Raw genomic sequence first — 26,231 nt, forward strand, 5'->3', positions numbered from 1 at the left:
TCCGCAGCAACCCCGAAAACAATACTTCTAACATCAAATCGAGATCATTAAAAATCGCCTCAACACTGACACATAAAATGTATACCACTACCACGCAAACAAAAATGATCGACTCGAATCTCTCGTCGCAGTTACACTTAGCTCACGCAACCTCTTGACCGAACGCAGCGCGCGAGTTAAATATACTTCCGCAGCGTGTTAAAGTTCGCACGAAGGTGCTCATATTCTCCCAGCCCTGTGCACCATCGCGGTTGCATAGGCTCGCTGGAACCCGTGTAACGCAACACCGAACTAGGTTCCGAAGCCATTAGCGGCCGGCCGCCTATAAATGCCTCGGATTCCGAAGGGTTCGCGAATCCGGCGGACGTAAATTCTCTATGGGACTGTTGCAGGTGTACATCGTGGGGCACACGCCGCCAGGTGTGGACGAGAGGGAGAGCGGCGCGGCCGCGTACAGCGAGAGCCACAACAACAGATACCTGCAGCTCGTACGGCAGAACGCGGACATCATTCGGGGCCAGTTCTTCGGCCACTGGCACTCGGACACATTCCGCGTGGTTTACAGCGACGGCGGTACGTCTGTTCTCCTCCATTCTTTCCCCGGTCGTAGGCGGTTGAACGCGGGGTGAATCGACCGAAGCGGTCGAATCGATGCGCCACCGCCGTTTCAGCCTTTTACACTCTGCGGTTCTCTGTGCCGGCTGCCCCTGCTTCGCCCTTCCTCTCTCTCTCTCTCTATCTCTCCGTCCCCCCCCCTCTCTCTCTGTCTCTCTATCTCACTACCCCCCTCTCTGCACTTTCTCTATCTCTATCTCTCATTTTTCTCTCTATCTTTTCAACCTCTCTCTCTCTACCTCTCCCTCTCTCTCCCTCTCTCTCTCCCTCTCTCTAATCTCTTCTTCTATCTCTCTAACTTTCCACCCTCTCTCTCACTGTCTCTCTATCTCACTACCATCTCTCTCTCTCTCTCTCTCTCTCTCCCTCTCTCAAATCTCTCCTTCTATCTCTCTAACTCTGCACCCTCTCTCTCTCCAATCTCCCCTTCTATCTCTTCAACTCTCACTCTCTCTCTCTATCTCTCCACCCTCTCGCTCCTTCGCCCACCTCCCCGTGTCCCGTGCACTTGTAACTTACGCTCGCTTCGCGCCACATTTTCCTCGCTTTTATAGCCGAGAGAGAGTCGACCCCCCCACCACCCACCCCTCTGTTACACCGGGCCTGTCTCGCGGTTTCAACTTAATAACGCGACCGGCGTTTTCGCGCGGGCGACGTTTAATCTCCCATCGGAATGAAATCGGAACCGATGTGTCCGTGTCCCGTCGAGCTTGCCCGGCCGCCACGGAAAACCGACACGTTTGACGGATACCGCGATACACTTGGCGACTCCGTTCTAACCGCAATAGGTTTTTGTTTCGTCCGCGACTTTGTCATTGGCGGATTGAAGCGGAGTCGTTATTTCTATCCCCATCCACCCCTTTCTCTCTTTTTTCCTCATTCCCTCTCTCTTTCGCTATTTTTCTCTTTCTCTCTTTCGCTATTTTTCTCTTTCACTCTTTCGCTATTTTTCTCTTTCACTCTTTCACTATTTTTCTCTTTCTCTCTCTCTCTCTCTCTCTCTCCATTTTTCTCTTTCACCCCGACCATCTGTTTAACTCTCTCCTTTCCCCGTCCCGCGGGCTCGTTTTTCCCTCCGTTTTTTTTCCCTCTGTAGCAGCGGCGATATACAGCTGGTATTGGCCGAGAACAAACGTGCTCCACTTTCCATACGGAAGTACGGGGGGAAAAAATGCGAGCCATCGCGGCGGTGCTTTTATTCAATCCGGGGCGAAGCGCGCGCGATACGTGTCGGAGAGGAGTCTCTGAGAACCGACGCCGACGCCGCTGCCGCGTTTACCGCGTCACGACGTTTACTTCGCCGGCCGCGTCTCAATACCGTTTTCAGCAGCCGACGCTTATTACAGGTCCGAAATGAAAACCGAGTTCCTTTTAACCGAGGCGGAGGTTGCCGCCGCGTCGTCGATGTTGTCTTTGACACGGCGCGAACGCGTGTCCTCGCCCGGGACGCTTTTCGTAAATTAACGGGCATTGCCGGGGTTCGTTCTTTCGGCAGGGATCCTTTTTTGGGGGAATACTTTTTGTTGCGGTCGGAATGAAAGAGTTTGTTGGACGGCGGTTCTATTGTTTCGGCGCGGCGCGAAGCTAACGCGATGTTCGCTTGTCGGAAGCCGAGGTTACGCGCTGTAAAAATAATTATGTGAGAGAGAGGGGGGGGGCGTTAGTTTTTGTGCCCCAGTTTCGGTGCTGGTTGATGGAGAATGTAGTTTTCATGGGTTTTTCGTCATTCAATGATTTTTTAAATTTAAGCTTTGGCGATATGTATAAAAGTCATTTTGCATCGCGTTACTACAATTTTAATGGCGCCACTCGAGTGCGAAGGGTTAATATCGAGTCACGCTCGAAATAGCAGTTCAAAGGGTTAATATTTTTAGTAGACAATTTCATTTCTCCTTTTTTTTTGAATTTGATAATTTTCAGATTTCACAGAATTCTTGCATATTTCTTTTTTATCAAACTACAAACGAGTTTTGTACATTTTGCTCGGGTAAATTTTTTAGTTGACACCAAAAGGGTTAAGGTCGATCGTCGTAACCCTTGCCCTGCTCTACGAAACGAGTATACGGAAGCTATTGTTCGGGGCGACGGTAGAATCGGCGGCTGCGGATGTTTCCTTTCGGTGGACACTCTCGGATAACCATCGATTTCCTCGGCGAGCCGTAAAGGGGGGAAGGGGATGGAAACCGATATATTTCTTTCGGCGATCATACGACCGACTCTTACGGGAGGCTCGCGTATTACCGGCAGATAAATATTCTTTATTCGCGGGCATGAATTACGGGCTCAATCGAGAATCGGTACTAACTTCGTCGGACATTTCGAAGATTTGCAGTTTAGTCACTCGAAATAGCGAACGAGCGCGCGGACATAAATTTCCGCGAGTCTATCGCGCCGCCGCCGCTGCTGCATACCATCAACCACCATTTATAGAAGTAATCCTTCGGAAAACGCCACCGGGGCCAAGAACGATAATCAATAAATTCGACGCGCGAGCCGTTTAAACGGCGGATACCTCGCTGCCGTTTTTACAGGCTATACCTTATTCGTCGCGCCACGTGGATGGCGCGCTCTAACCCTTTCGGGACGAGCGTTCTGAACGAAGTGACACTGTAACTATGGGAGAAAATTCGCGCCGAAAATTCGCACAAAATTCGCACAAAATTCACAGAAAATTCGATATTCCTTTATATGGAAATTTTTCTAAAAGTTAATTAATAACTGTGCTTGACGAGACGATGTTTTTTAAATAGAAAGTGTTGCTTGTAGCAATATTTATTGTTCGGAGACGTTTATTATTTTATTTATTATTTTATTTCAATATTAAGCGATACTAAATTATTTTATTTTAATGTTAAGAGATACTAAATTATTTTATTCAATTATATAAAAGTAACAATTACAATAAGATCAATCGGAATAATTATCAACAAAATTGTCAGGACCTTTACATGCGCTCTTACTGTTGCAAACGCAAAATTTCTAGGCGCCTCTAGGCGGCCGCGGCAGCCGAAGGGATTCAAAAGCGCTCCGCGAAAATATAATTTCGTTCGCCGGCTGCTTCGATTATTCAAGAACCCCGTTTTAGCCGAACTTTTTCGGTGCTCGGCTCTGTGTGACCCCGATTGAAGTATCGGGCTTTTCTCTCGACTTTTCAATCCGACAGGGTGAAAGCATCCTTATAAAAACTGTATGCACAAAGTGCAAATAAATTCGCGCGGAATGAAAGCCGAACGGGATTCGTTGAATGCTTCGCGGAACTTCGACGAATAATTCTATTTTTTCTTTCTCCCGAATTTGACAAGAGAATCGCCGGTGTACGTATATTGTTGGCTGCGGTTGTTAGTCGAAAAAATATTTCGAAGAGAGATCTGGTTAAGAATTATTTTTGGTTGAAAATTACTGTTTAGTCGAGATTTTATTAAGAATTATTTTTTAGTCGATATATGGATGCAGAATTTATTTATAAAGTATTGTTTGGAGGTCCTTTCTTAAATATTCTATTTTTACTATAGTCAGTTCTGAATTCATGGCATTATATTGATCATAAATTCTATTTTCAATTGTAATATCCACTTAATCAATAATTCTCATGAAATCCTGAAGTTCTCATTCACCTTTCATTTAAAAATTCTAAAAAATGGCTTTTTTCCTCTTCTTCTTACAAAATATTTTGTAAACGATTTTGAAGCCATTATATCTCGACTAAGAATTCTTAAATAAATATCTGATGCATCGAATGAATGAATTAAATTTTTATACTCAGAAACGAAGAAAATACAAATATATTATTAGGTTTACTGAAAAGTTCATATGAAATATATTTTTTTATAAATATTATATATAAATTGCCGTCATGCTGGCTAGAGATAATATGTAACGAAATTAAATTGTATAATAATTATTATCAAAAGTACGAAAAATAGATTATATTCTTTCGCTTCGCAGACAGAACTTTCCGCTAAACCTAATAGCATATCTCATTCGATAAATCTGAAATTAATTCCGCCAAAAAACAAACCAAAGCCACAGTAATTGGCCAGGCGACAGTAACCGCTTCCACGTTGTACAATAAAAGACTGGAACATTTGTGCGTCCCTTAGTATACCGCCGAAGGGTGCGCTTGCGCGCACGTCAGTAGTAAGCAGATAATAGGAACGGTTGGTATTGTTTGTGATCATGAAACGACATTCGTGCCGGCAGGTCTGCCGGTATCTTGGATAATGATGGCGCCCAGTATATCGCCGAGCACGCCCGGGGGGCCCAACAATCCAGGTTTGAGACTCTACAAGTTCGAAACCAATACCGGTCAGGTAGGTTGAAACGTGTTCGGAGCGGCGTCCATAATCTCTGTCCGCCCGCGACGACGCTCTATTTATGCGACGTCTCTCGATTGAAAGAGCCTTGCGAACACATATATATACGAGGCCTCGTCCTCTCCTTGGGCTCTGTCGTATTCAGGTCCTGGATTATACGCAGTACTATCTTGATCTGCCGGATGCGAATTTACACGGGAAGGCGAACTGGCGGGTCGAGTACTCTCTCCTCGAGCACTACGGCCTCCAGGATATAACCGCGATCAGCCTCCACGACTTGGCCGACCGGCTCACGCAATCCAACGACAACGCTTTCGTCAGGTACGTAAATAACCGATTTTTACGATGGTCGATGACCGAACACGATGACGCGACCGGAATCGGCACTCGCAGCCATCGATCATCCGCGTTCGACTATGCCGAATTTGGACCGTCGCCTTGAGGAAAATTGAATATTAACGCCGAATACCACTTTAACAATTTAACTCTTTACGACCCGGTCATTCGGTCATAAAAATTTCAACGTTAAATCTTCGTTTCTATTTTGATTGAATTTATTTCATTAACCTTGAAAGAAGGTGTTGCAATTTTATTAGTGTTTTATTACAATTTTACTACTATTTACTACTATTTTACTATAATTTTACCACCATCATATTACAATTTTATAACTATTTTATTACAATTCAATTACTATTTTACCACAATTCCATTATCATTTCATTACAATTTCCTTTCCGGAAATACGCAATCCTTCCGCGTCGGCTTAAGCATCGTACAACGTTCGGCCGCGTATCGACGACTCCCGGGCAGCAGCCGAAATAAAAATAACAGAATCGCGTCTTTGCATCTCCGCGCGTAACTCACGCAGAGGCGCGGCATCCACTTCCGAAAAGTTCATCAAGACGGCGCGCGGCGGCGCGGGCAGGCCGGCCGTGTTACGAACTTCGCCCGGCATTTATTAAAGCGAGTGTCCGGGAGGACTGGCGGAAGATCATCCCGCCCATTAAACCGAGCAACAATTTCTCCGAACTTTCGGCCCGGGTAGAGGGCTCCGATGTCGAACAATCTCCTAAAACGCTGGGAGCTCATCGCAGCCTCCGCGACTCCGTAAAACGCTCGCGCGAGAAAGAGCGCACTCCCGCGCGCGCGCGCGAGAGAGCGAGCAAGCTCGGGGAACCTTGAAATATCCGGGCGGGCGGCAAAGCCCGCTAACAGACGACCGACGCAAATTGCTCGTGACAAAGTTACACGGCTACGCAGCACCTGCACCCGGCGAAAGGGGTGGCAAAGTGCCCGCGACACCGTCGGCCCACCCACAACATTTACATGATCCGATGGCGGCGATTGCGTGGAACCGTACCACGACGGCGTCCCATTCGGTTAGTCGAACAACGGATTAATAATTTCCATATTTCCGGAATAATTAGCCGAGGCGATGCCGATAACTACGGCCCTGTCGACGATGATAACTGTTCGCCCTTTAAGAAGGAGTCGCGCCGTTGTGGCGCCGAATGTTCCGATACCAAGACCTAAGAGGGTCTGGCGTCCTGAAAGACGATTTATGGTGGACCTGTTTGAGAATTCTCGCTTTATTAAAAATTTAATGTTATTGCATTAAATTTCTGAGATTGGTAATGATTCAATTTTTGTTGTTTTTTGACGTCATTAAGATGTGCTCTAGATTTTTTAAAGATGTCCTTTCGATATCTTTAAGATGCCTTTTAGACATTTTTAAGATGTCCTTTAGACATTTAAAGCCATAAACGTCTTATTGATGTCTTGTATACGTCTTTAAGATGTCCTTTAGCTGTCTAAAGCCCTAAACGTCTTCTTAATGTCTCATAGACGTCTTTAGGATATTTTTTAGATCACGTAGTTCAATTTATAGTTATCCATCGTCGATAACTATAAAAACGAGCCACGGAAAACATAAAAAAAACACTTTAGATATATTTCAAGTGTCTTTGAGACATCTCGAATGCCTCGAGCCATTGAAAACGTAGAAAACACCTTAGAGATATATATCAAGTATCTTTAAGACATCTAGAATGTCTTACAGACATCCTAAAAACGTCTTAGAAACTGTGTTACAACTCAAGACATCTTCCAGATATCTTCAAGACATTTTTAGACCTCACCCTTAGCCCTTTAGACTCTCCCCAAACTGAAGACTCTCTTTAACATCTTGAACAAGCCGCCTCGAAGACGTCTATCGTAGACCACAAGACCGCCACACCTAAAACTGACGTTTCCAAGCCATTCATTGCCTATCGACGTCACCGAATTCCCCAAACAGTGCCAGTATTCGCCGGCCAAGCCCGACATAACCTTGACATAATCTCTCCCAGCACACGTCGTTTCTGTTTCCCCGCAGATATTACGCGGCGAACACGGTGTTCCTGCCGCGCGAGGTCGAGCAGATCTGGGGCTGCGGCGGCGCTCTGAACGGAGCCTGCGTCCTCCACCATTACTGCACGGTCACCCGGCTGAACCTCGAGTCCTACAAGGAGTGTTACTCGTCGTACGCGTACGCGCTCTCGTCGACGGGCACGTCGACGGCGCCGCTCCACCTGACGATCCTCCATCTGCTGATCTTGCTGGTCTGCGCGGAGCTGTTCAGGAACCGGTAGACGACGGCGCGCGGCCGTCGATGGACGAGGGACAGCTGTGAGCAGGGCCGGCACAGCAACGCGGCAGCCAACAACAACAACAACAACACCCTTTGACTCTTTTGCTGGCAGGTCTCGGTGCGGTCGGCGAACGCCGGCAGCGACGAAGGTCGCCGAGGTCTCGCCACGAGTTCCAGCTACGGGATATCATATCCGGGATATCTCGTGACAGCGGATGTCGGGTCTATCTTGTCTCTGTGTCTGTCTCTTTGTCTCTACGTCTTCTCTCTAAGCGTGGCAAAGGGTGCACCGGTCGAGGAAGGACGAACGCGCGGATGAGGGAGGAAGGAGGAGGAGGATCGCCACCGTTGGAGCAGGGAGGAAGGATCGTTCGCCGGTGCGGCCGTCGTGCGCCCTTTAGACGGCGTTGGGGGCCGCCGGCGAACACCGATCGAACGATCGTTCAATTAACCGGCCCGCGAGAAATTTCACGGTCCCGAGCGCGCAATTGGCATATCCGGTCGGTGTGCGGCGCGAGAGTGGTTTCGACGGGGCACGGACGATGCCGGGGGCCGCGCGCCGCGAACCTCTCGGGGTGCTTCGGCCCGGGTTAGGGACCCGGTGCGACGACCTCGCGTGACCGCGAACCCGGGGGGCGGGGGAGGGGCAGCCAGGGTCACAGAGAGAGAGACCGAAGGTCCTCCGACGCGCTAGTCGAACAGCGGGAGGGGGTGATACCAGTCACATTTGATGTTGTACTTACTTCTCTTAAACGTTCGGTGTACGTTGTTTTAAGACGGGAGGATGATTCATTGTACCGCGCGAGTCCACGCGACGTGGAAGCCGTCCGGTCCAGAGGACCCCGGCCGACGCGGCGCGAACACACACACACACACAAACACACACTCTGTGCATGCCTCTGTCTGTGCGTATGTTGCGTGTGGATGGGAGAGAACGCGTGTCCAGGGGAGGGACGGAGGACGCGAATCGCCGGTGCCGGCGGAGCCTGTGTCTCTCCGTCTTTTCGTGCGACGCCGAGAGACGCATGCGACGAGAAACGCGTAATAGCTTCGAGAGCCATGATATTCGTACCAACGTTTTGCGATTGTCGGAACAATACAGTATTTCTTAATAAAGGAATCATGGATTTGTAGAGAGGTGGTCGTTCATTTCGCCCTGATGCGTCCGCAGAGATCCTCGTCACATCTATTGAGCTCTTCGCCATCGGTTATATTTCGAGAGAAACTCGCGTTGCTTATTTTTTAATTAATAAATATTTATGCCTATGGTTCTAAGATGTTCCCTGTCAATTTTCGTTATTTTATTGTAAATTGTTTTTTGAGTATTTATTTCGTTAACGTCGCGTAGTTTTTACAAGAATTAAAATGTCTTCAATGTGGTAGAATAGGGGATGAAAGACTGGCGGGTAGAATTGTTTTATTTGACAATTTAATTAATCATTAGACTGCTTTATTCGTTTGATCGATAAGGGTAGAAGAGCTCGACGTACACGTCAGATTTTTTATTATTTATGTTACATCAGAATGTGAAAAATATACGTCATCATTTGAAGCAGACTACAGCCTATGAGGTAAGTGCAGTTATGTTAATCTATTCCTTCAATAATAAATATAGAAGATTTCTTATTTCAAAGTAATAATTTTTTAAATACATTTTAATACTCCGTTCTCTATATTAGTTTCAATGAATTTATTTGATTTATTTCTAGCAAAAACTAGGAAGTCATATCACTATGATATTTCCATAATAATATTAATTTAATTACTTATATATATTATTAATTAATATTACTAATATTACTATAATATACTATAATATTATTATAAGTAATATAACATCTAAATATTACTATAAATATACGTTCGTTTCAAATCAATAACTACGCCAATTAAAAGTTCGACATAACCTTAAAAAATGGATCGCAATTTCTCCCTCGACTGACAGGTCCGGCGAGAACTGTCAAGCTTATTATACTACAGACTTTAAATCTCTTCGATTGGCAGAAAGTGTAAAAGTTCCTTCGAAGTTTCCACAATTTCAGCAGATTCGAGCGAATAATCGAAACGAAATTTTTACGATTAGGTTTCTACTTTAAAATTCTGCGAATTCGAACCTCGCTCTACGATTTATTCTCAACGCAACGACGTCTCATCGGCGACGCTGCGTTTTTTTCTATTACAGTCAGAGCCGCGTTCTTTTACAGTCGGCGCTCGATTTATTCCTGGACGTGTTCTGCTCGATTCGAATCCGGTAATTAGGCTACTTTGCATAATCAGCACGGCGCATTTGCACAATCGCCGCTCCTTAACAATTCAGCCAGTTTACCGAGAACCTAAACGCCCGGCTGAAACGGAGACCGGGCAAGAAATGAATCGACGACTAAACGATCGAATTACTATTGTTAAATGTTAATCGCGAACAGCTTTTAATCGACAACTAACGATCGCTTTCATCTATTTATACAATCGACGATTATTTCGACGTTGATGCTTTTCATTTTTCGATCATCGAATTAAATACATTTTAATCAATGTCGAACGTTGGATTGAATATTGTTAATCTTATAACTGAAATAATTATACATTATTGAACTGAAGAGGTTAATTATTGAACTGAAGAGGTTAATTATTGAACTAAAGATGTAAATCCTTGAACTGAAGCTATAAATCGCAGAACATAAGATTATAAATAATTAAACTCAAGATATAAATCACTGAACTAAAGATGCAAATCCTTGAACAGAATATAACAAATCATTGAACTAAAGATATAAATCCTCGAACTGAATAAAAAGAAAGGAATCCACGTGACCCCCTAAAATTCCACCAATTATCTTCGACGACCCTAGACAACCTATCAAAACCGCCTTTTTCCGCTCCCGAATTCCGCGGCAGCGATAATTAGACGAGGTTCGTCGCGGCTCGTTTTCAGACGTCGATGAGCGGTTACCCCGTTGCCCAGAATACCCTCGGATAACAAGATAGACCGTCGCGAGGGGTCTCAATTAATTCCGCAGGCCGCCATAGTTAGCGCAGCCTGGACCAACTTCCCGTAAACGAGCTCCTGGCCGGCGCGAGCGCGCGCGCGCGGTGACAGCAAATATGAAGATAAGTCGTTCATTAACACGAAACGGACATTTAGCGGAAAATGCGAGAATTTTGCCGGGGTAATGAGACTCCCGCGGCTTTACCTCCGCCGGAACCGACCGACTGGCGCAAACGAAGACTTCCTGACCACCGCCGCGGCGCGACCCCCGGCGTCCTCTCCGGCCGCCTTCCGTTAAGCACACCGGGGCATCCCCTATCCTCGCGGTGTTGCTGCCATTCTCGTTTCTCTCGGCAGTTACCACGCCCGGCGATAGGGCCGCGCGGTTGCCAGCCACTCTAGCCTTAGCCAATTACTGTGCCCTTTGTTTATTGCCCGGCGTAGTTGACTTTATATCGCGCCTTTCGCGCGCCAGATTTTTCCATCTAAGTCCAACTATTATTTCATCTATTATTTATCCATAGAAGCGTAAAAGTTCTTAAAATGTTATAAAAATTATTTAAATTCGTTTATAGCAATTAAGAGAAATACTGAACGAACGGAGAATATTCAGAGAAATAAATCGTGGTATTTATAATCGAGGAAGAAAAGTGATATTTATTTAAATTTTTGTTTTTTAATAGCAATTGGTGTTACTGTTTCAGTATACTTTTATTAGTCGTGATCGCACTCTTGCCAGTGAAAGAAGTTACGTCCACGGAGAGACAAATTGAAACCAAAGAAAATTGTTACATATTAATAGTATAAACAATAGTATTAAATAAAGGTCCACAGACTCATTCAATTATTTCTACAATATCTAACAGCTTATTGTTCCAAATCTCCATCACGAGTCTGACTGGTTACGACAAAGGGTTGACACACGATCGCAAGATAAAAGCGACGGAATAAAATTCCCATTGACGTAAACTCTATCGCGTCGCCCGAAATTCCGATATTTCTCAATGACGGGGCGAACGTGTACGGCGAGGCGCCGCCACGACACCGTAGAATTCAGAAACCGCGCCTCCGACGTCGCCGTCTTTCAACCGGGCGAACGACGGCGGAAACTTGTTCGGAATTGATTTAAACACTCGGAAGACGCGTGTACATTACACACCGTGTGCCAGCCAAGGGGGAGAGGAGGGGGTGAGAGGTGGCCCGAGAGAGAACTTCCGACGATTCAAGTTCGTTTCAATCACTGGGCTGTTCAATATAAGCTGCGGAAGTTAGGCGAACCCGGGGCTGCGCCTCTCCGCCTCCGCGGCACGTCCATTAGCCGACCTGCCCCCATTTCCGCGCGACGCCGTTTCAGCCCCGCTCGCGCGAGATCTCTCCCGAGACGAATCGCTTGAAACAACGCTCGGCCGTGTTATGGAAAAGCGATCGGGATAAGTGGGAACACTTTTCGTACCCACCCCGTTCGATTCTTAACCCTTTGCTGGTCGAAGGTGTGTCGATTGGGGATGTGAAAGAATTTTTCTTTGTACGACGTGCAGAAAAGTGCATTTTGTGTAAATGAAGTTGAGGTCTGTGATTTTTGTTAAAATTTTAACAATTTGTTATATCTGAGCTTTGTTGATGTCTGTGGAAATAATTTTGGCAGGTGGTATTACAATTTTTATGTCGTCCCAGAATCGTCATCCGGTTTCAAAGGGTTAATATCTAACGAATTTAGGGTGGACGATTCGCACCGTAATTATCGCTTCGAATTCGCGACATTCCATGTTGCAAAAATTATTATAAATTGTATAAGTTATAAATTGTATATTTTTACGATGTAGTTTATTATTAAAGTCGGACGATAGGTAAGCTACTAAGAAATTACTAGAAAATACACAGTGGTTAAACACGAATGTTAAACAAATGATAAACCTGAAGAAACTAACCATAAATGACTAAAAAATTCTAACAATTATTACCGAATTAGTAACGACTAAAAATCACTGATAAAACAATACCTAAAAAGTACATAATGATTAAACACGAATGCTAAACGAATAATAATAAACACAAACGAACAAAACAAAAATTACTAAGAAATACGAGCAATTATTACCAAATTACTAACGACTAAAAATCGCTAAAAGGAAGTATCTAAAAAGTCCACAAAGATGAAACAAAAATGCGAAACAAACGATAAAGCTGAATGAACAAACTCTGTACACACGTTTCCGAATAAATTTTCGCGCACGTTGCCAGAGACATTAATTAAACGACGTGTTCCGTCGAACATCAAAGCGAATTAAACGGAACGTGAAAGGGCGCAAGCTGTAAAGGTTCTTTCTTTTTCTTTTTCTTTTAATGGGTTAAACGACGCGAGCAACTACACTACTTTTTCCCACGCGTTTCGCCTCTCTCACTCACTCTCTCTGTCTCCTTTTAGACTTCCGGTCTCTGTTCCCATGGATCTACCGTGTAATGTACATTTCAGCGGATTGGCGAGTGCAAACTAATTTGCTTTGCAGCACTAGGAATTTGATGAGATTACAGCGAAGCGGCATAAAACACATGAAAGCGCGCATAGTTTGAAGTTGTGTGGAACCGCACCGGCCTCCGTAATCCGGCGCCGAGAGAGAGAGAGAGAGAGAGAGAGAGAGAGAGAGAGAGAGAGAGAGAGAAAGAGGAAGAGAGGAGGGCTGAGGTCGGTTTGAGTTTTTCTTCAAATGTAGTGTTACACGGTGGAACCCGGTATTCTGTTAATTAAAAAGAACACTGGGCCGAACGATGTTTTATAATGTTGCAGCGAAGCAGAGTTTTAAGAGATAAGTCCGTTGACCCGTGAACATTCCGCTCATTCGCGAACTAGGTGAGCCGAATCGCTGCGTTGGTTACCTTACTGAACCCGATATTGGTTAGAGATAGCTGCCTACTCGATGCAGAAGCCTTTTATAATAATGTAATACTTTTATATTGATATTTTATAATAACTTCGAATGAGAGTTTGAAAGAAACGTCGAAAAATGGAGCTTTGATTTCTTGCATACTCGAACTTCATTTCGAGGTTATGTCAAGGATTTAATATGGAAATATTGAACCTAAATTGTTATAATGTAGTATTTAATACTATATAATTAATATACTTTTAATATTGTATTTAAATATATAACATTATAATATTGCATTCACAAATATTTGTGAATTTAATAATATGATATTATTTTGTGAATACAGTATTATGATATCATAATATTATATATGTATATATAATATCATATTTAACATTATATCCTAGTAATTACTACTCAAAATTAACTCTAAAATTACCTCTATTTATTATTTACTCAAAATTCAAACTGCACTTTAAAAAACATCCAACAACAAAAATTCCAAGAAAATGATCACCTAACAACCCCCATAGTGAACTCCACTTCTCTCATAATCGTATATTTTCCCACTAATCCAGCGTATTTGAAGATAACACCACGGCGCTGGCGCAGGAAATTAATTAGTTGAAAAGTCATGGGTTTTGTCGCGAGCGGCTAAATAAGGAGGCAGCGGTGTGCGCCGCGTCGAAAAGAAAGTTCGCGCTGCCCCGGCGAGCAACCAATGGGACGGTGGTTTCACAATGTAATTGCTGGAGCGTGTCCTGAGGGCCCGGGGGTGCTTTGTGCGCGCCGGATTGATCGATGACGCCAATGACTTTCCTTTCTCTTCGGGGTTTTCACGGCGTATTATGTGGCCAGGTCGCGGCGCGAGGATCTGCGCGCACGATGCTCGAGGCTCCTGGCGCGTGACAGGCTTCATCGTCAGACGCGCGCGCGTGTTCGTTGCTCTCGGCGCTCTCGCCTCCCCGTTTACGCGCGCGAACATTGTCACGCACTCGCACGGAAACACGTATTCAATTGTCCGCCACGAGGGTTGCTGCCGGTTGCCGTTGCCGCCGATGAAAAACGGCTCCGCGAGGATCCGGCGACTTAACCTACGCGACCTGTGATGTAACACGGCGGACTCGCCGCCGGCGGCGAACACTTCGAACGGGAAATTTCGGTAAATATGAATGTATCGGTCTATTGTTCCGACGCGGAACGGAAGACTGCGCCCGCCGCGCCGACCAATATTTAATCCACAGAGCAAACGCGGACTGGGCCGGGAGCGTACGACTTCTCTCGCTCGCCAGAGCACGGTACACTTTGCGAGAACAATTTTTCTAGACCGATTCGAATTATATTGCAATCCAATTATATTATTTTCAATTTATATTCTAGTTCAATTAAGTCATATTTAATTTATATCTCCTCTAAATTATATTGCATTTTAATTATATTATATTCGAATAACATCGTAATTACATTCTCGTTTAATTTTATTATTTTCGAATGGTATCGCAATTAAATTAAACTGTATTCGAATTACATTTTACCTTAATTATAATACATTGTAAACCGATTATATTGTACTTCAATTACATTATATTTGAATTATATCATGATTCAGTCACATTGTAATTCCATTACATTGCATTCAGTCACATTGTAATTCAATTACATTGTATTCAGTTACATTGTAATTCAATTACATTGCATTCAACTACATTCTACTTTTCTCGCATTCCATTTCAATTAAATTACATTTAATTCACGCCGTAATCGAATCCCTTAAATACGGCAAAATAATTCCTCGAATAATTCGATTGTTCTTCCATGGAAACGCTGTGCACGGAGACGCGGTCCGCGGTTACACACTTTGCATAAAACCTGTGCGCAGCAACCCGCGACTCTGTCCAGCGTTACGGAAATTATTAGGTATTTATTCAGAACATTTCGAATTCATTCCTGACGAGTTATGAATTACGAATTACGACCCTCCTCGCGACCCTCCCCTCCCCAGCCCACCCCGTTCCGTTCTCTTCTCCACCGCTTACGAAAGCAATAGTTGATACGGTTACGCGGGGGGTGCGTTTTTCTCGGCCATTTGTTTGCATGGAACGGTGCACGCTAAATTACAACTGGCAATATTGTTACAGCTGCTAACCATGCGAACTCTATCTTTCGACATGTCGGCGTTTTACCGGTCCTAGACCCAACAAGGTACACACACAAACGCACACGTGCGCACACATAGTACGGGGAAAGGGGTGGCGTGGTCGGAGCTGTGTTTAACGTGATTTGTGTAGGAAAATCAGCGGCGCGGGATAGCAGAAAAAACAATTTGCAGTATGCGCTAAACTCTGCAGAAACGAAGATTACGGTGAGCTCGCGCGCGCGCGCGCGCGGTTCCTAAGGTTGCATGACGCGTCGCGAGAATGCTGCGATTCCTTTGCTGATTACAGGTCCTGAGTAGTAAATTATATAGTAATTCAATGTTATCGCAATTCGTCATTCGGATTGTTAGCGAATTAAATAGCAAAGTAATTCGATTACATTTGAAATATACAGTATTCATTATAATTACAATTTTTTGTAATTTAATGCTATAAATATGTAGTATTAAATTACAAATTCGCATTTCGTAATTCATCGTAATTCCATTATATTGCATTTGAAGTATATTGTATTTCAGTTACATACAATTTAAATACAAGGTAATTCAATTACATTGAATTCAAATACAAGATAATTCAATTACATTGAATTAAATTATAAAGAAATTCGAGTAGAGTGTATTTGGATTTAATTGTATTTGAATTACATTGTATTTCAATTACACTGCACTGGAATTACATTGTATTTCAATTACACTATACTTGAATTACATTGCATTTGAACAACACTACACTCGAATTGCATTGCACTCCCCTTACACCATACATAAATTACACCGTGCCTCAATAGCACAACACACGACCCACATCCCTCGAAACGAAAACAATTCTCAATTGAATCAATTGCAAGCTCCCGGAACCTTCTAACTCAATTACAACCCGCCGAAGTTACAACACAATCGAAACACATCATACCCGAATCGCAACATAATTGGAACACGATGCGATTCAATAACGCAGCCGAATCGCGGCATAATTGAATTAGCACGGCGCCGACAGCCGAAGAGTCCTGTTAACCCCTTGGCTACCGTGGCCTACAGACGCTTAGAAATTTTGCTTTTAAAATACCGAGAACGCCTATAGGCGTCCCCACAATTTTGTCCACAATTATTCGCATAGATAACTTACCACAATTAGATAAAAGGCGCAGATTAATTTAAAATAAAAAAAGGCGAAAAAATTACGAAAAATTATTTTATCGACTGATTAAGCTTCAATCTCTTTTTGTCTCAGTGAATAATTATACTGTAACCAACTTATACTATGCGTATACTATAATTTTTAATGTACAGTCAGACCCATAAGTATTCGTACCCTCGTTGCTTCTAAGAGAAATCTGTCGAAGTCAAGGGACGCATGTAAGATTTTGCAAGGTTTGAACTCGTGTATAAAGTTTATTTATACCAAGTTATAACAAAGTTGATTAACCAGTTAGCTGCGTTATTTTGAAGATAAATTTTGTTATGTCCTTTATTGATCACAGTGATTATAGTTTTGTCGACAGTTGTTCTAGAATTAATTTAAACAGTGCGAAATTGATTGCTGACTATATTTACGACTGACTGTAAATCCGTACACAAAAATTTGCCGTTCTCAACGCGCATCGTAACTCGATTCCTGACGTATAGTAAGACCGGTGTGTATCAGTGTGTGCCGTAGTCAAGGGGTTAAATGCAGTCCGTCGTTGTTCCGGTTTCGCCGTGGAAAGGGGTGCCCGACGCTGGAATAAATAAGAAAGCGAAACGAAACGGTGGAGAAAAGGCAGAGGTTGCTGCTCCTGCTGTCTTCCATCGTGGCTGGTTTAGGAGAGCGGCACGCCGGATCGCGTGACGAACGCGAGACACTTTATATCGAGCGGAATGCCGTCCATTATCGTTAATCCTCGTTTGAATTGCAAGGGAGCGCCGGCGAAAAGTCGAATGAGAACGGAACGTCCAAAGTACTTGACGATTATGCGAACTGCGAATTAGGCCGGCGCGGTTGAAAAGCCTCCGCGCGGGAACCGACCGAGGGGGCGACGGGGGAGAAGGGTGCGCGGCGCAGGAATCGCGGGACCCCCTGACGGGGCGAGCTTGCGTTCGTTCGCGGAGTTGGTTATGCTCGGCGCTCCATATCGAAACGAATCAATCGTCCGTTTTCTGTGGATTGTCGGCGCGAGCGTTCACAAAGGCTCGCCATAGAAATCGAAATGAAACGGGGTGGGCCCTCTACTGTGCAACCTACTACCCTCTCTGCTACGGAACCGGGAGACACCCGCGTGTCGTGAATGATAGATTTCGAGCCCAGATGTGCTCCAGTTTGAAGATACCCCCGCGTCAACAGCCTAAACTTCGCTGGCCCACGAAAATATCACTTTTCCATTCGTCGGTTTTCGTGGATCGGTTCGACTGAAGGGGAGGCCCTTTGAAGGGTTATACACAGGGAGAAGAGGCTTTGAGATAGATTAATTGATGTTACCGTTAATAGATCTTTCGTTGGCGCAGCGTCAATAAGATCTATTTACCCTCCTGTTACCAGCGCGGTAAGCGGATCGCTCTGTGCCGCTCAAACGATTTTTTAATCGCTGCCAACATTATTGGCGCGGCTGGTTCGTAGTCGATTGGAACGATTTTGTTATTGGTAGATCGAGCTTGGTATTTATGCTTTTGGAATAATTATAATTTTATGGAAATATTTAGTGATTTGTCGGGGATTATAATATTAATTTGATTATAAAAATGTCGGGGAACTGTGGAATAATATATTGTTAAATGATATTTAGTTTAAACGTTAAGAAATCGTTCTTTACTTATAGATTAACCCTTTGCTGTGTCGTTACCACGTTTCAAAATAATTTCTATAAACCTAATCAAATTTTAAATTTAAAAAATTGTTAAATTTACAATATTATTAAATTTAAAAAATTATTAAATTTACAATATTATTAAATTTAAAAAATTATTAAATTTGCAAGATTAAATTTCATATACACAAACCTAACCTAATAACAGAAAATAGAAATATTGTAAGTCAGAGAAATTATTTTAGATTTACAATTAAAATGGCTTCGTGTGCAAAGGGTTGAAAGAATGGAACATTTCCACCTAAGAGCTTGAGAAATCTGTCTTGAAAGACGGCAAAGGGTTGAAGAACAAAGTTACCTAACCCCATAAATTCTTATAAAAGATCGTCGTTTCTTAGAGCAATTTTCGGAATTACGTATATAGGTTATGTTAGGATTCCGAGGAAATATACGCGCGGCAACGCGGTGTCGGAGTCGGCTGATAGTTCTCCCGTCACGGTATTTTACGAGGAACGAAGTTAGCCTGTATATCGCGTTTTTTTCCGGTCCCACCTTTATAGTCGTGTTACCTTCACAATGATACTTGTCTTCGGGACCGGGAGGGAACGAGGGAGGAAGGTGATAGCAGGGTCCGTATGAAAGGGGAAAAAAATAGAAACGAGTGCAGAACCGTGTTCCACTGTTCTCTGTAATTACATCGCTAGTCCGGGCGATGCGCGGACTATACAAAAATAAAAAAAAAAGAAGAAGGAGGAGAAAAAAGGGGGACGCCGACTTTCGAACAGAGGCGCGACGGCTGCCTGCATTGTGGCGCCGATGCTGTACGCAAACTATGTTTAATCGCGCGAACGCAATTTAACGAGGTGTTGCCTGGAAAACCGTTCGCGGTATTAACTCTTTCCACTCGATGCTATTTTCCGTTATGTTTTGCGCTCGTTTTCTGATCCGCGGTGTTTCTGTTTTATATATGACTCGACGAGAGTTTCCAGCTTGAAAATTGGTGTATTATATTTGGCAAGTAGAATATTTGACATTTTGTGAATTATTATATATAAAAGATAATGTTAAAATTGTTTCGAAAAGTGGTATAGCTATTTTTAGTGACGCCTTAGAGTCGATGGGTGACAGTGCAAAGGGTTAAGGAAATTTCGTAAGTAATTCACACGCCAAAAAAAATCATAAATGGAAAAGATAAATAAAAAATATTGAAAATTTTAATATCTTTTTAGTTTAAAAAACTCGGATATCAAAAAGTTCACAAATCAAAAAGATTCATAAATAGATTTATGATTAATAAAAGAAGACGTGAATAAAATGATATCCATGACGAAAAGAGACTCATAATTAAAGAGAGACTCATAATTAAGAGAGACTCATAATTAAGGGAAGTTCATAATTAAAAAGGGACCCATAACTAAAATGAAGCCCATAAGTAAAAGAAACCGCTAATTAAAAAGAATTATAAATAATGCGGCAGATAAAAGCGACGTTTGCGTCCGTTTATTTATATAAAACTCCAGGTTTATCGCGACGCGATTTCTCGATGAAAGTAATCCCGCGGCAGGCAACAAATATATTATCCCGGAATTACAGACCCCGGAGCAGTTTTATTACAACTCACGGTCGTTCCTGACCCCCCTGTTCAACATCGATTGAATCAATGATCATAAGCTCGAAGACCTAGAAACCCTTGAACCTGGTCCACCCCCCCTCCTCCCCCTCTTCTACCGCGCGGGGGCCTTCAAAGAGCAATTTTTCATAGCGACCCTTCTCTCGGCGGGCTTCAACCCTACTACACGTGGCTCGATGGCAGCAGCAATCCCGAAAATGACTGCCTTCCAAACATTTCCCTTGGCAAATGATTTCCTGACCGTGTGTGCCCCTTGAACTGTTACAGTATTTATCACGAGGATCGTGGCAACGTGTTATCAGGTACCTGGATATTTTACCGCTATAGATGAAAACTTAGGGGTGACGTTAATTTTTTATTCTGGTTTCGAAAGTTCGATGATTGTTGCGATGATTTTTAGAAATTGGAAGAAATATTTTAAAGGAATATTGCTATTGGTGTGCGCCAATGTTGGAATGGTTTAGCAGTTATGGTTGCTTTATTTAGATCAGTGATTTAGGAAGTGATGTTAAGTTGTAATTGTTTAGACAGAAGACTGCCGAATTGATGAGGAATTGGTAAAGAGTTGATTAATAATTGATTAAAAATTTATTAAAAATTGGTGACAAAATGATGAAAAATTGCTAAAGAATTTGCTACAGAATTTACTAAGAAATTTGTTAAAGTATCGCTCGAGTATTGCTAAAATATTGCTGAAGGTATTACTAAAGAATTTGCCAAAGAATTGCTAAAATATCGCTATATTACATCCCCAAGAGGCCAAACAGTGACCACTCTATAGCAAAGGGTTAAAATAAAATCCGCAGAGTTCACTAAACCACCCAATACAATTTCTCCTTTACCGTACAACCTAAAACATAATATTCAAATAAATATCGCAATAAAATACAGCAATATATAACACACCAAAATTGTATAACAATTGTGATCACGATAAGATTTTGCGGAACCGAGACCGCGCCGCGAACGCAGCTCTCCGCCCCCGAAGTTAACGCGGGTTTCGAGGTCGCCTTGTCTTCGGCTGCAGAAAAGAAAAAACCGTAACCTTAACGACCGCGCGTCGAAGACAGGAATTTCTGTCGACTCCGCGCGGCGGAATCGTTCGAATAAATGGATTGCAATTTGAAAAAATTGCCGAGGCTCCGGGGAAACAGGGGCCGCGGAGTCACGCAACCGAGCCGAGTCACGTATCCGGCCGCCTCTACTTTGTACGGCGGCCGGGAAAATTGAGAAGATTGATATAACAAAAGAGTATTTACATATTACCCTCCCTCCCTCCCTCCCCCTATCGCCGTTCCCGCGACGCCGCGAACACGGGGCGCGATCGCGACGCCGTTTTTACAAGTCTTATCTGCCCCGGTCGCGAACCGGTTTGTTCCATTTATCGATCCGCCCCGTCGGAAAATTCTGTTGAAACACTGATTAACCCCCTTGGCCACGATTTATTTCGTAACTGCACGGGCCGCGCGTAATTTACCGTTAATTGTGCGCAGGAACGCCACCGTTACGTTCTTACTACGTTCTCCATAATTCACTGAGGGGGTGGGGAGGTAGGGGGGGACCGGTTAAATATTAATAAGACTGTCCGGATCGTGTGCATTTCGCAGGGACGAATAAATAAAGCGCGGAACACCGTGGACGAGATCGTTTAGGATAATTGATTTAGATTTGTGCAACAGCGCGCGAGTTTTAAACTTCTTGAAGGTTGCTGCGTTGTAATTGGCCAACAGTTAGGGTTGTTTCTGAAAGTATAGAGACGATAGTATAACTTTAACTTTTATGGGATGTGTTTTTAGTTGATTATATATTGACAAGAAAATATTCCTTAGTGTTGATTAAGGTAAAGTATTTTTCTCAAATACTGAGGAATTTCTACTAATAATATTATTATTATTGTAATATATTAGTAATAATATTTTTAGAAATTTCTTCTCAGAAATTCATCATAAATGCATAATAATTAAAAAAAATGTCACACATTTCGGAATAGATTATTAAATAAATTTATTCCTATAATTTCCTTGAACTTAACTTTGTAAGTCAAAGTAACTATAATTTAATAAATGATTATCGTTCCGAGAATTCTGCATGAAATTCCTGACAAATTGATACAACTTTTTGGAAATCTCACAGCGTCGACAAGACTATCTACGATTGCATAACAATCACCGTCGGCTCCCGCGTTTAATTGATTAACGGCGACGAGCTTGTTTAACGAAATTTCTAACGCGTCGCCGATGAAATTATTCTCCCCGGTTGTCGGCGCGGCGAATCGGGTTTCCCCGACGTGTTACCGCGGCGTAACACCGTCACCTTTGCTCGGCAACAGCAGTTAGCGTCATTAAGTACTTTCGATTCCAGTCCGCGGCACAGTGGTCGGGTCTCTTGTGATATCTTATCCAGTTATAAGTTGCACTCCGATCCCGCACACCCCCGCCGCCGTCTTCGCAGCTAAGCAACCGCCGAGCATCAAAGGCCAAGATCTTCGGGGCCGTTGTTACATCGTATACCTGTGGATGTTACCTGGATCCGACAGTGGATGGACGTCGATTTGAGAAACTTTGGCCGCGCGGACCCGGGAGACCGACGTCGGACGACGGAAAGATACCTCGAGCAAGAACTACGGGGGATGATCCGAGCGATTGTTTCGGCTTTGCTGGACGGCGAAGTTGCGAAAAATATGTCGGAGCTGGAAAAGGTGAGCAGCTTCGAAGTGTTTGAACTGCGGATCTTTATACAGGGTAGTAATTGCCGATTGCGGGGTGCGGATTTTTTTATCAATTATTTTAATCGACTGACAGTGATTTAGCGAGGTTCTTGAAATATTTTATTTGAAATTTTCTAGGAATTCTTTTAGCGATATTTTAACAATTCTTTAGCAGAATTTTTATGAATTTTTACGACGATATTTTCTAAATAATTTTTATAGCAACAAAGTTCATATTATAACTATTGCACGAGTCTTAAGTCTCAATATTACATTTATTCTACAACTCAGAATTATTTCCAATTCACGCTTGATTTAGCTTCGACTACAAAGGGTCGAATGCTTACAAAATACTCAACGCAATAACCTGACCAGGACCGGACCGGGAACGGCGCGCCGTCGATATCGAGGAGCGCGAAGGTGCAACGAAGACAACGGGCGCGAAAGGTAGACGGTCCGCGACGAAACAAAAAAAATAGTCGGTGCAGCAAAGCGCGAAATTACATCAAGTGTCTGCGTTTTGCGTCGCTTTGACGGCCCTCTGCCCCCCGTTTCCCTCCCACCCCCGCACAACCGGGATACTTCAACAACGTCCATCGAGCGGCATAGTCGGTTGAGCCCGCGCACGGATCCATGTCGCATTCTCTGCCGCGTATCGCAATATGCCAGCAATTTCTCGGTACAACTGTTAAATGTGCGTACACGGGGCGCGCGCGCTTTACGCGATAGGCGCGTTTCAACGCCGCTCGCCTAGGGCCTACAAACGGATTTCAGGGCCTGGACAACGGAAGGCCTCTGCGCCGCGCACCTGCCAAAATCCGCGCCGCCCGACCAGCAACAACCCCGCGCGCAGACGATATTCCGGACGTTTTGCGGGCAACGGTCGCGTTTGATTGCGGACAAAACGGCCGCTCATCCGTGTTCTTCGCGATTTTTCATCGTTTATCTGTTTCGATGGAATTTCAAGTAAATTGCAGTATATATATTATATATATCAAGTTGGTGTATATGAAATGTCGGACGATAAATATATAATACTGTATATCTTTTTTCAAAAGCTGTTGATTTGATCAAAATAGCCCCCGTTTACTTTACCACACCTTTTTCAACGAGATTTCAATATTGAAATGCCTGAGATTTATTTATTTGAGATTTATACTTCTGCACCTAAATTTTATCTTAATTCAACATTAGGTCATAAACATTTTTTTCAATAAGATCTCTCAAAAAAATATTATGCTGTTATCCCTAAGGTAATTTTCCTAATTATTCTTAAAAAAATATCTTATTATATACATTAATTAATGATAAAAAAATTTTAAAGTTATTTGAATTTAAATATCCCCCCAATAAAATAGATTGTCTGAAATTTGTCTTAAATAAATAAATTATCTCTGAAACTTGTCTTAAACAAATTCTGATCTTTAGAATGAATAAACTCTGATATGGAGCATTTCAGACTGTCTTCATTTAAATACTATTCAGCCCGTAAAAACTCGGGCAGATTTTGAACAGTTTTCAGAAGTTTAATTAGTCGATAAAATAAAAATAAAGCTTAATATTCAGTTATTCGTTGAAGTAAAAAGTTGAAAATTTAATTATTCACTGGAGCAAAGAGTGTAATTATTCAGTGGAATAACGAAGACTGAAGTTGAATTATTCACTGTAGTGAAAAAGTATGAGGGCTAATAATTATTCAGTGAAGTAAAAGAGTTTTGAATTTATTTATTCACTGTATTAAAAAAATTTATTTTTGATTATTCTCTGAATTAAAATATTAAAAGTTTAATTATTCCCCGAGTTAAAAGAATTAAAAATTTAATTATCCTCTGCATTGAAAATATTTAAAGTTTCATAATCGTTTGCTGGGATATAACAGTTTAAAATTTCATTATTTGCTGAAGTAGGAAAGTATAAAGTTTCATAATCATTCGCTGAGATATAACAGTTTAAAATTTAATTATTTGCTGAAGCGAAAAAGTACGAAGTTTGATAGTCATTCACCGAGATACAAAAATTTTAAATTTAATTATTTACCGAAGGCGAAAAAAGTAAAGTTTAATAATTGTTCACTGAAACACAAAAATTTAAAGTTTAATTATTCACCGAAGTAAAAATATTTACCGCTTTATTATTCGCTGAAATAAAAATGTTTACAGATTTATCATTCGCTGAAGTAAAAATGTTTACAGTTTTATCATTCGCTAAAGCGAAAATGTTTACAGTTTTATTATCCGCTAAAGTAAAAATCTTTCGTTTATTGAAATGGAGAAATTAACCGAGGCATTTTCCTGTTTCGCGAAAATAATGTAGTCAGCGGCTGAACAAGCAGCCTAAACGAACAAATTTTCCGATTCGAGATATTTAGAGCTTTGCATTGTAGATTAGATCGAATTCCGTTCGGCCGGCCGGAGCCGATAAATAAAATCATTCGAGTTTCCCCTCCACTATTTTGCAAATGTGATTCCATACCACTGTCGCCCGAGTCGTATGCAACGTTTTACACATCGCGCATATTTGATTACCGTCTATACGAATGGATCGAATATTTTAAGTTCTCAAAGGTTTTTCACGGTTTTCGGTTATATTAAATATCGAACGCGATATTATACCGTTCGATGCGCGGAGCGAATCAATTGATTTGGTTGCAAAACCGGACTAGGATTAATATCCGGGAAAATGTTGCCGCGACGCGCGCTCTGCCAATCTGTAATATTTTCTAGCGAAATGCTCCAACAATTTATTTAGGAAAATATAAAGATTTGAATAAAAAGAAGATTTACAGAAATTAATTATGTAACTTTGTAAAGAAGGTTTTTGTTTATCTTTTATTTAATAATCGAATTTTATGTTTCTGTAGACGAATGCTTGTTAATTAAGGTGTTGACTGGTTATGGCTATATATTTTATTAAATAATTTTAATTCGTTTGATGAATATTTCGAAATGAAAATACCAGGATATTTTGAGCTGTAATTTTTTAAACTTTAGCTGTAAGTGTGTAGCAGATTTAGGTGAAAAGTATGTTGAGGTTATGTCTAGATTATTGTTACTGTCTAGGCTACATTTATTGTCAAGATTAGATCAGAGTTATGTCAAAGTGATGTCAAGGTTGTGTCAAGAATTTAAGCTTATTATTAACTCCTATACATAATCCTATATTTAATCTCATATTAAATTCTTTATTAAATCCAATATTAAATCCTTTATCAAATCCAATATTAAATCCCTTGTTAAATCCAATATTAAAGCACCGTCAAATAAATCAAACTTAATCACATCCCTCCTTGCTAATTATTATATCTCCGTTACTAACATTTTTCATACCTAACGAAGAACATCAACCCCCTCGCCGTACAACCCCGTGACATTTCATAATCCAGAGTCACGTGGAAATTTCGTCGCGTTAATACAAATTGAACTCATTAATGCGAAGAGTATCCAGTACGTTTAATCAAATTGTTGAAGGGTCACGCCTGTAATTAAAATTTCACCGAATTAAAATGCCGGCAAACAGGGACCGCGCGCGCGCGCGTGCGTACTG

The 26,231-nt window shown here is 42.3% G+C and overlaps 1 protein-coding gene across 1 annotated transcript in view; it reads left to right on the forward strand.

Moving 5' to 3' along the window:
* LOC144467918 (acid sphingomyelinase-like phosphodiesterase 3b) overlaps window positions 1–8,679 on the forward strand; it is a 103,114-nt gene extending 94,435 nt beyond the window's left edge. The window contains exons 7-10 of the mRNA XM_078176915.1: window positions 393–573; window positions 4,816–4,925; window positions 5,074–5,249; window positions 7,306–8,679. Coding sequence (XP_078033041.1) covers window positions 393–573; window positions 4,816–4,925; window positions 5,074–5,249; window positions 7,306–7,561 — 723 coding nt within the window. The 3' untranslated portion in view covers window positions 7,562–8,679. The remainder of the gene's footprint in view (window positions 1–392; window positions 574–4,815; window positions 4,926–5,073; window positions 5,250–7,305) is intronic.
* The last annotated feature ends 17,552 nt before the right edge of the window (window positions 8,680–26,231 follow it).

Source organism: Augochlora pura, chromosome 3, assembly GCF_028453695.1.
Source record: "Augochlora pura isolate Apur16 chromosome 3, APUR_v2.2.1, whole genome shotgun sequence".
NCBI classification, from domain to species: domain Eukaryota; kingdom Metazoa; phylum Arthropoda; class Insecta; order Hymenoptera; family Halictidae; genus Augochlora; species Augochlora pura.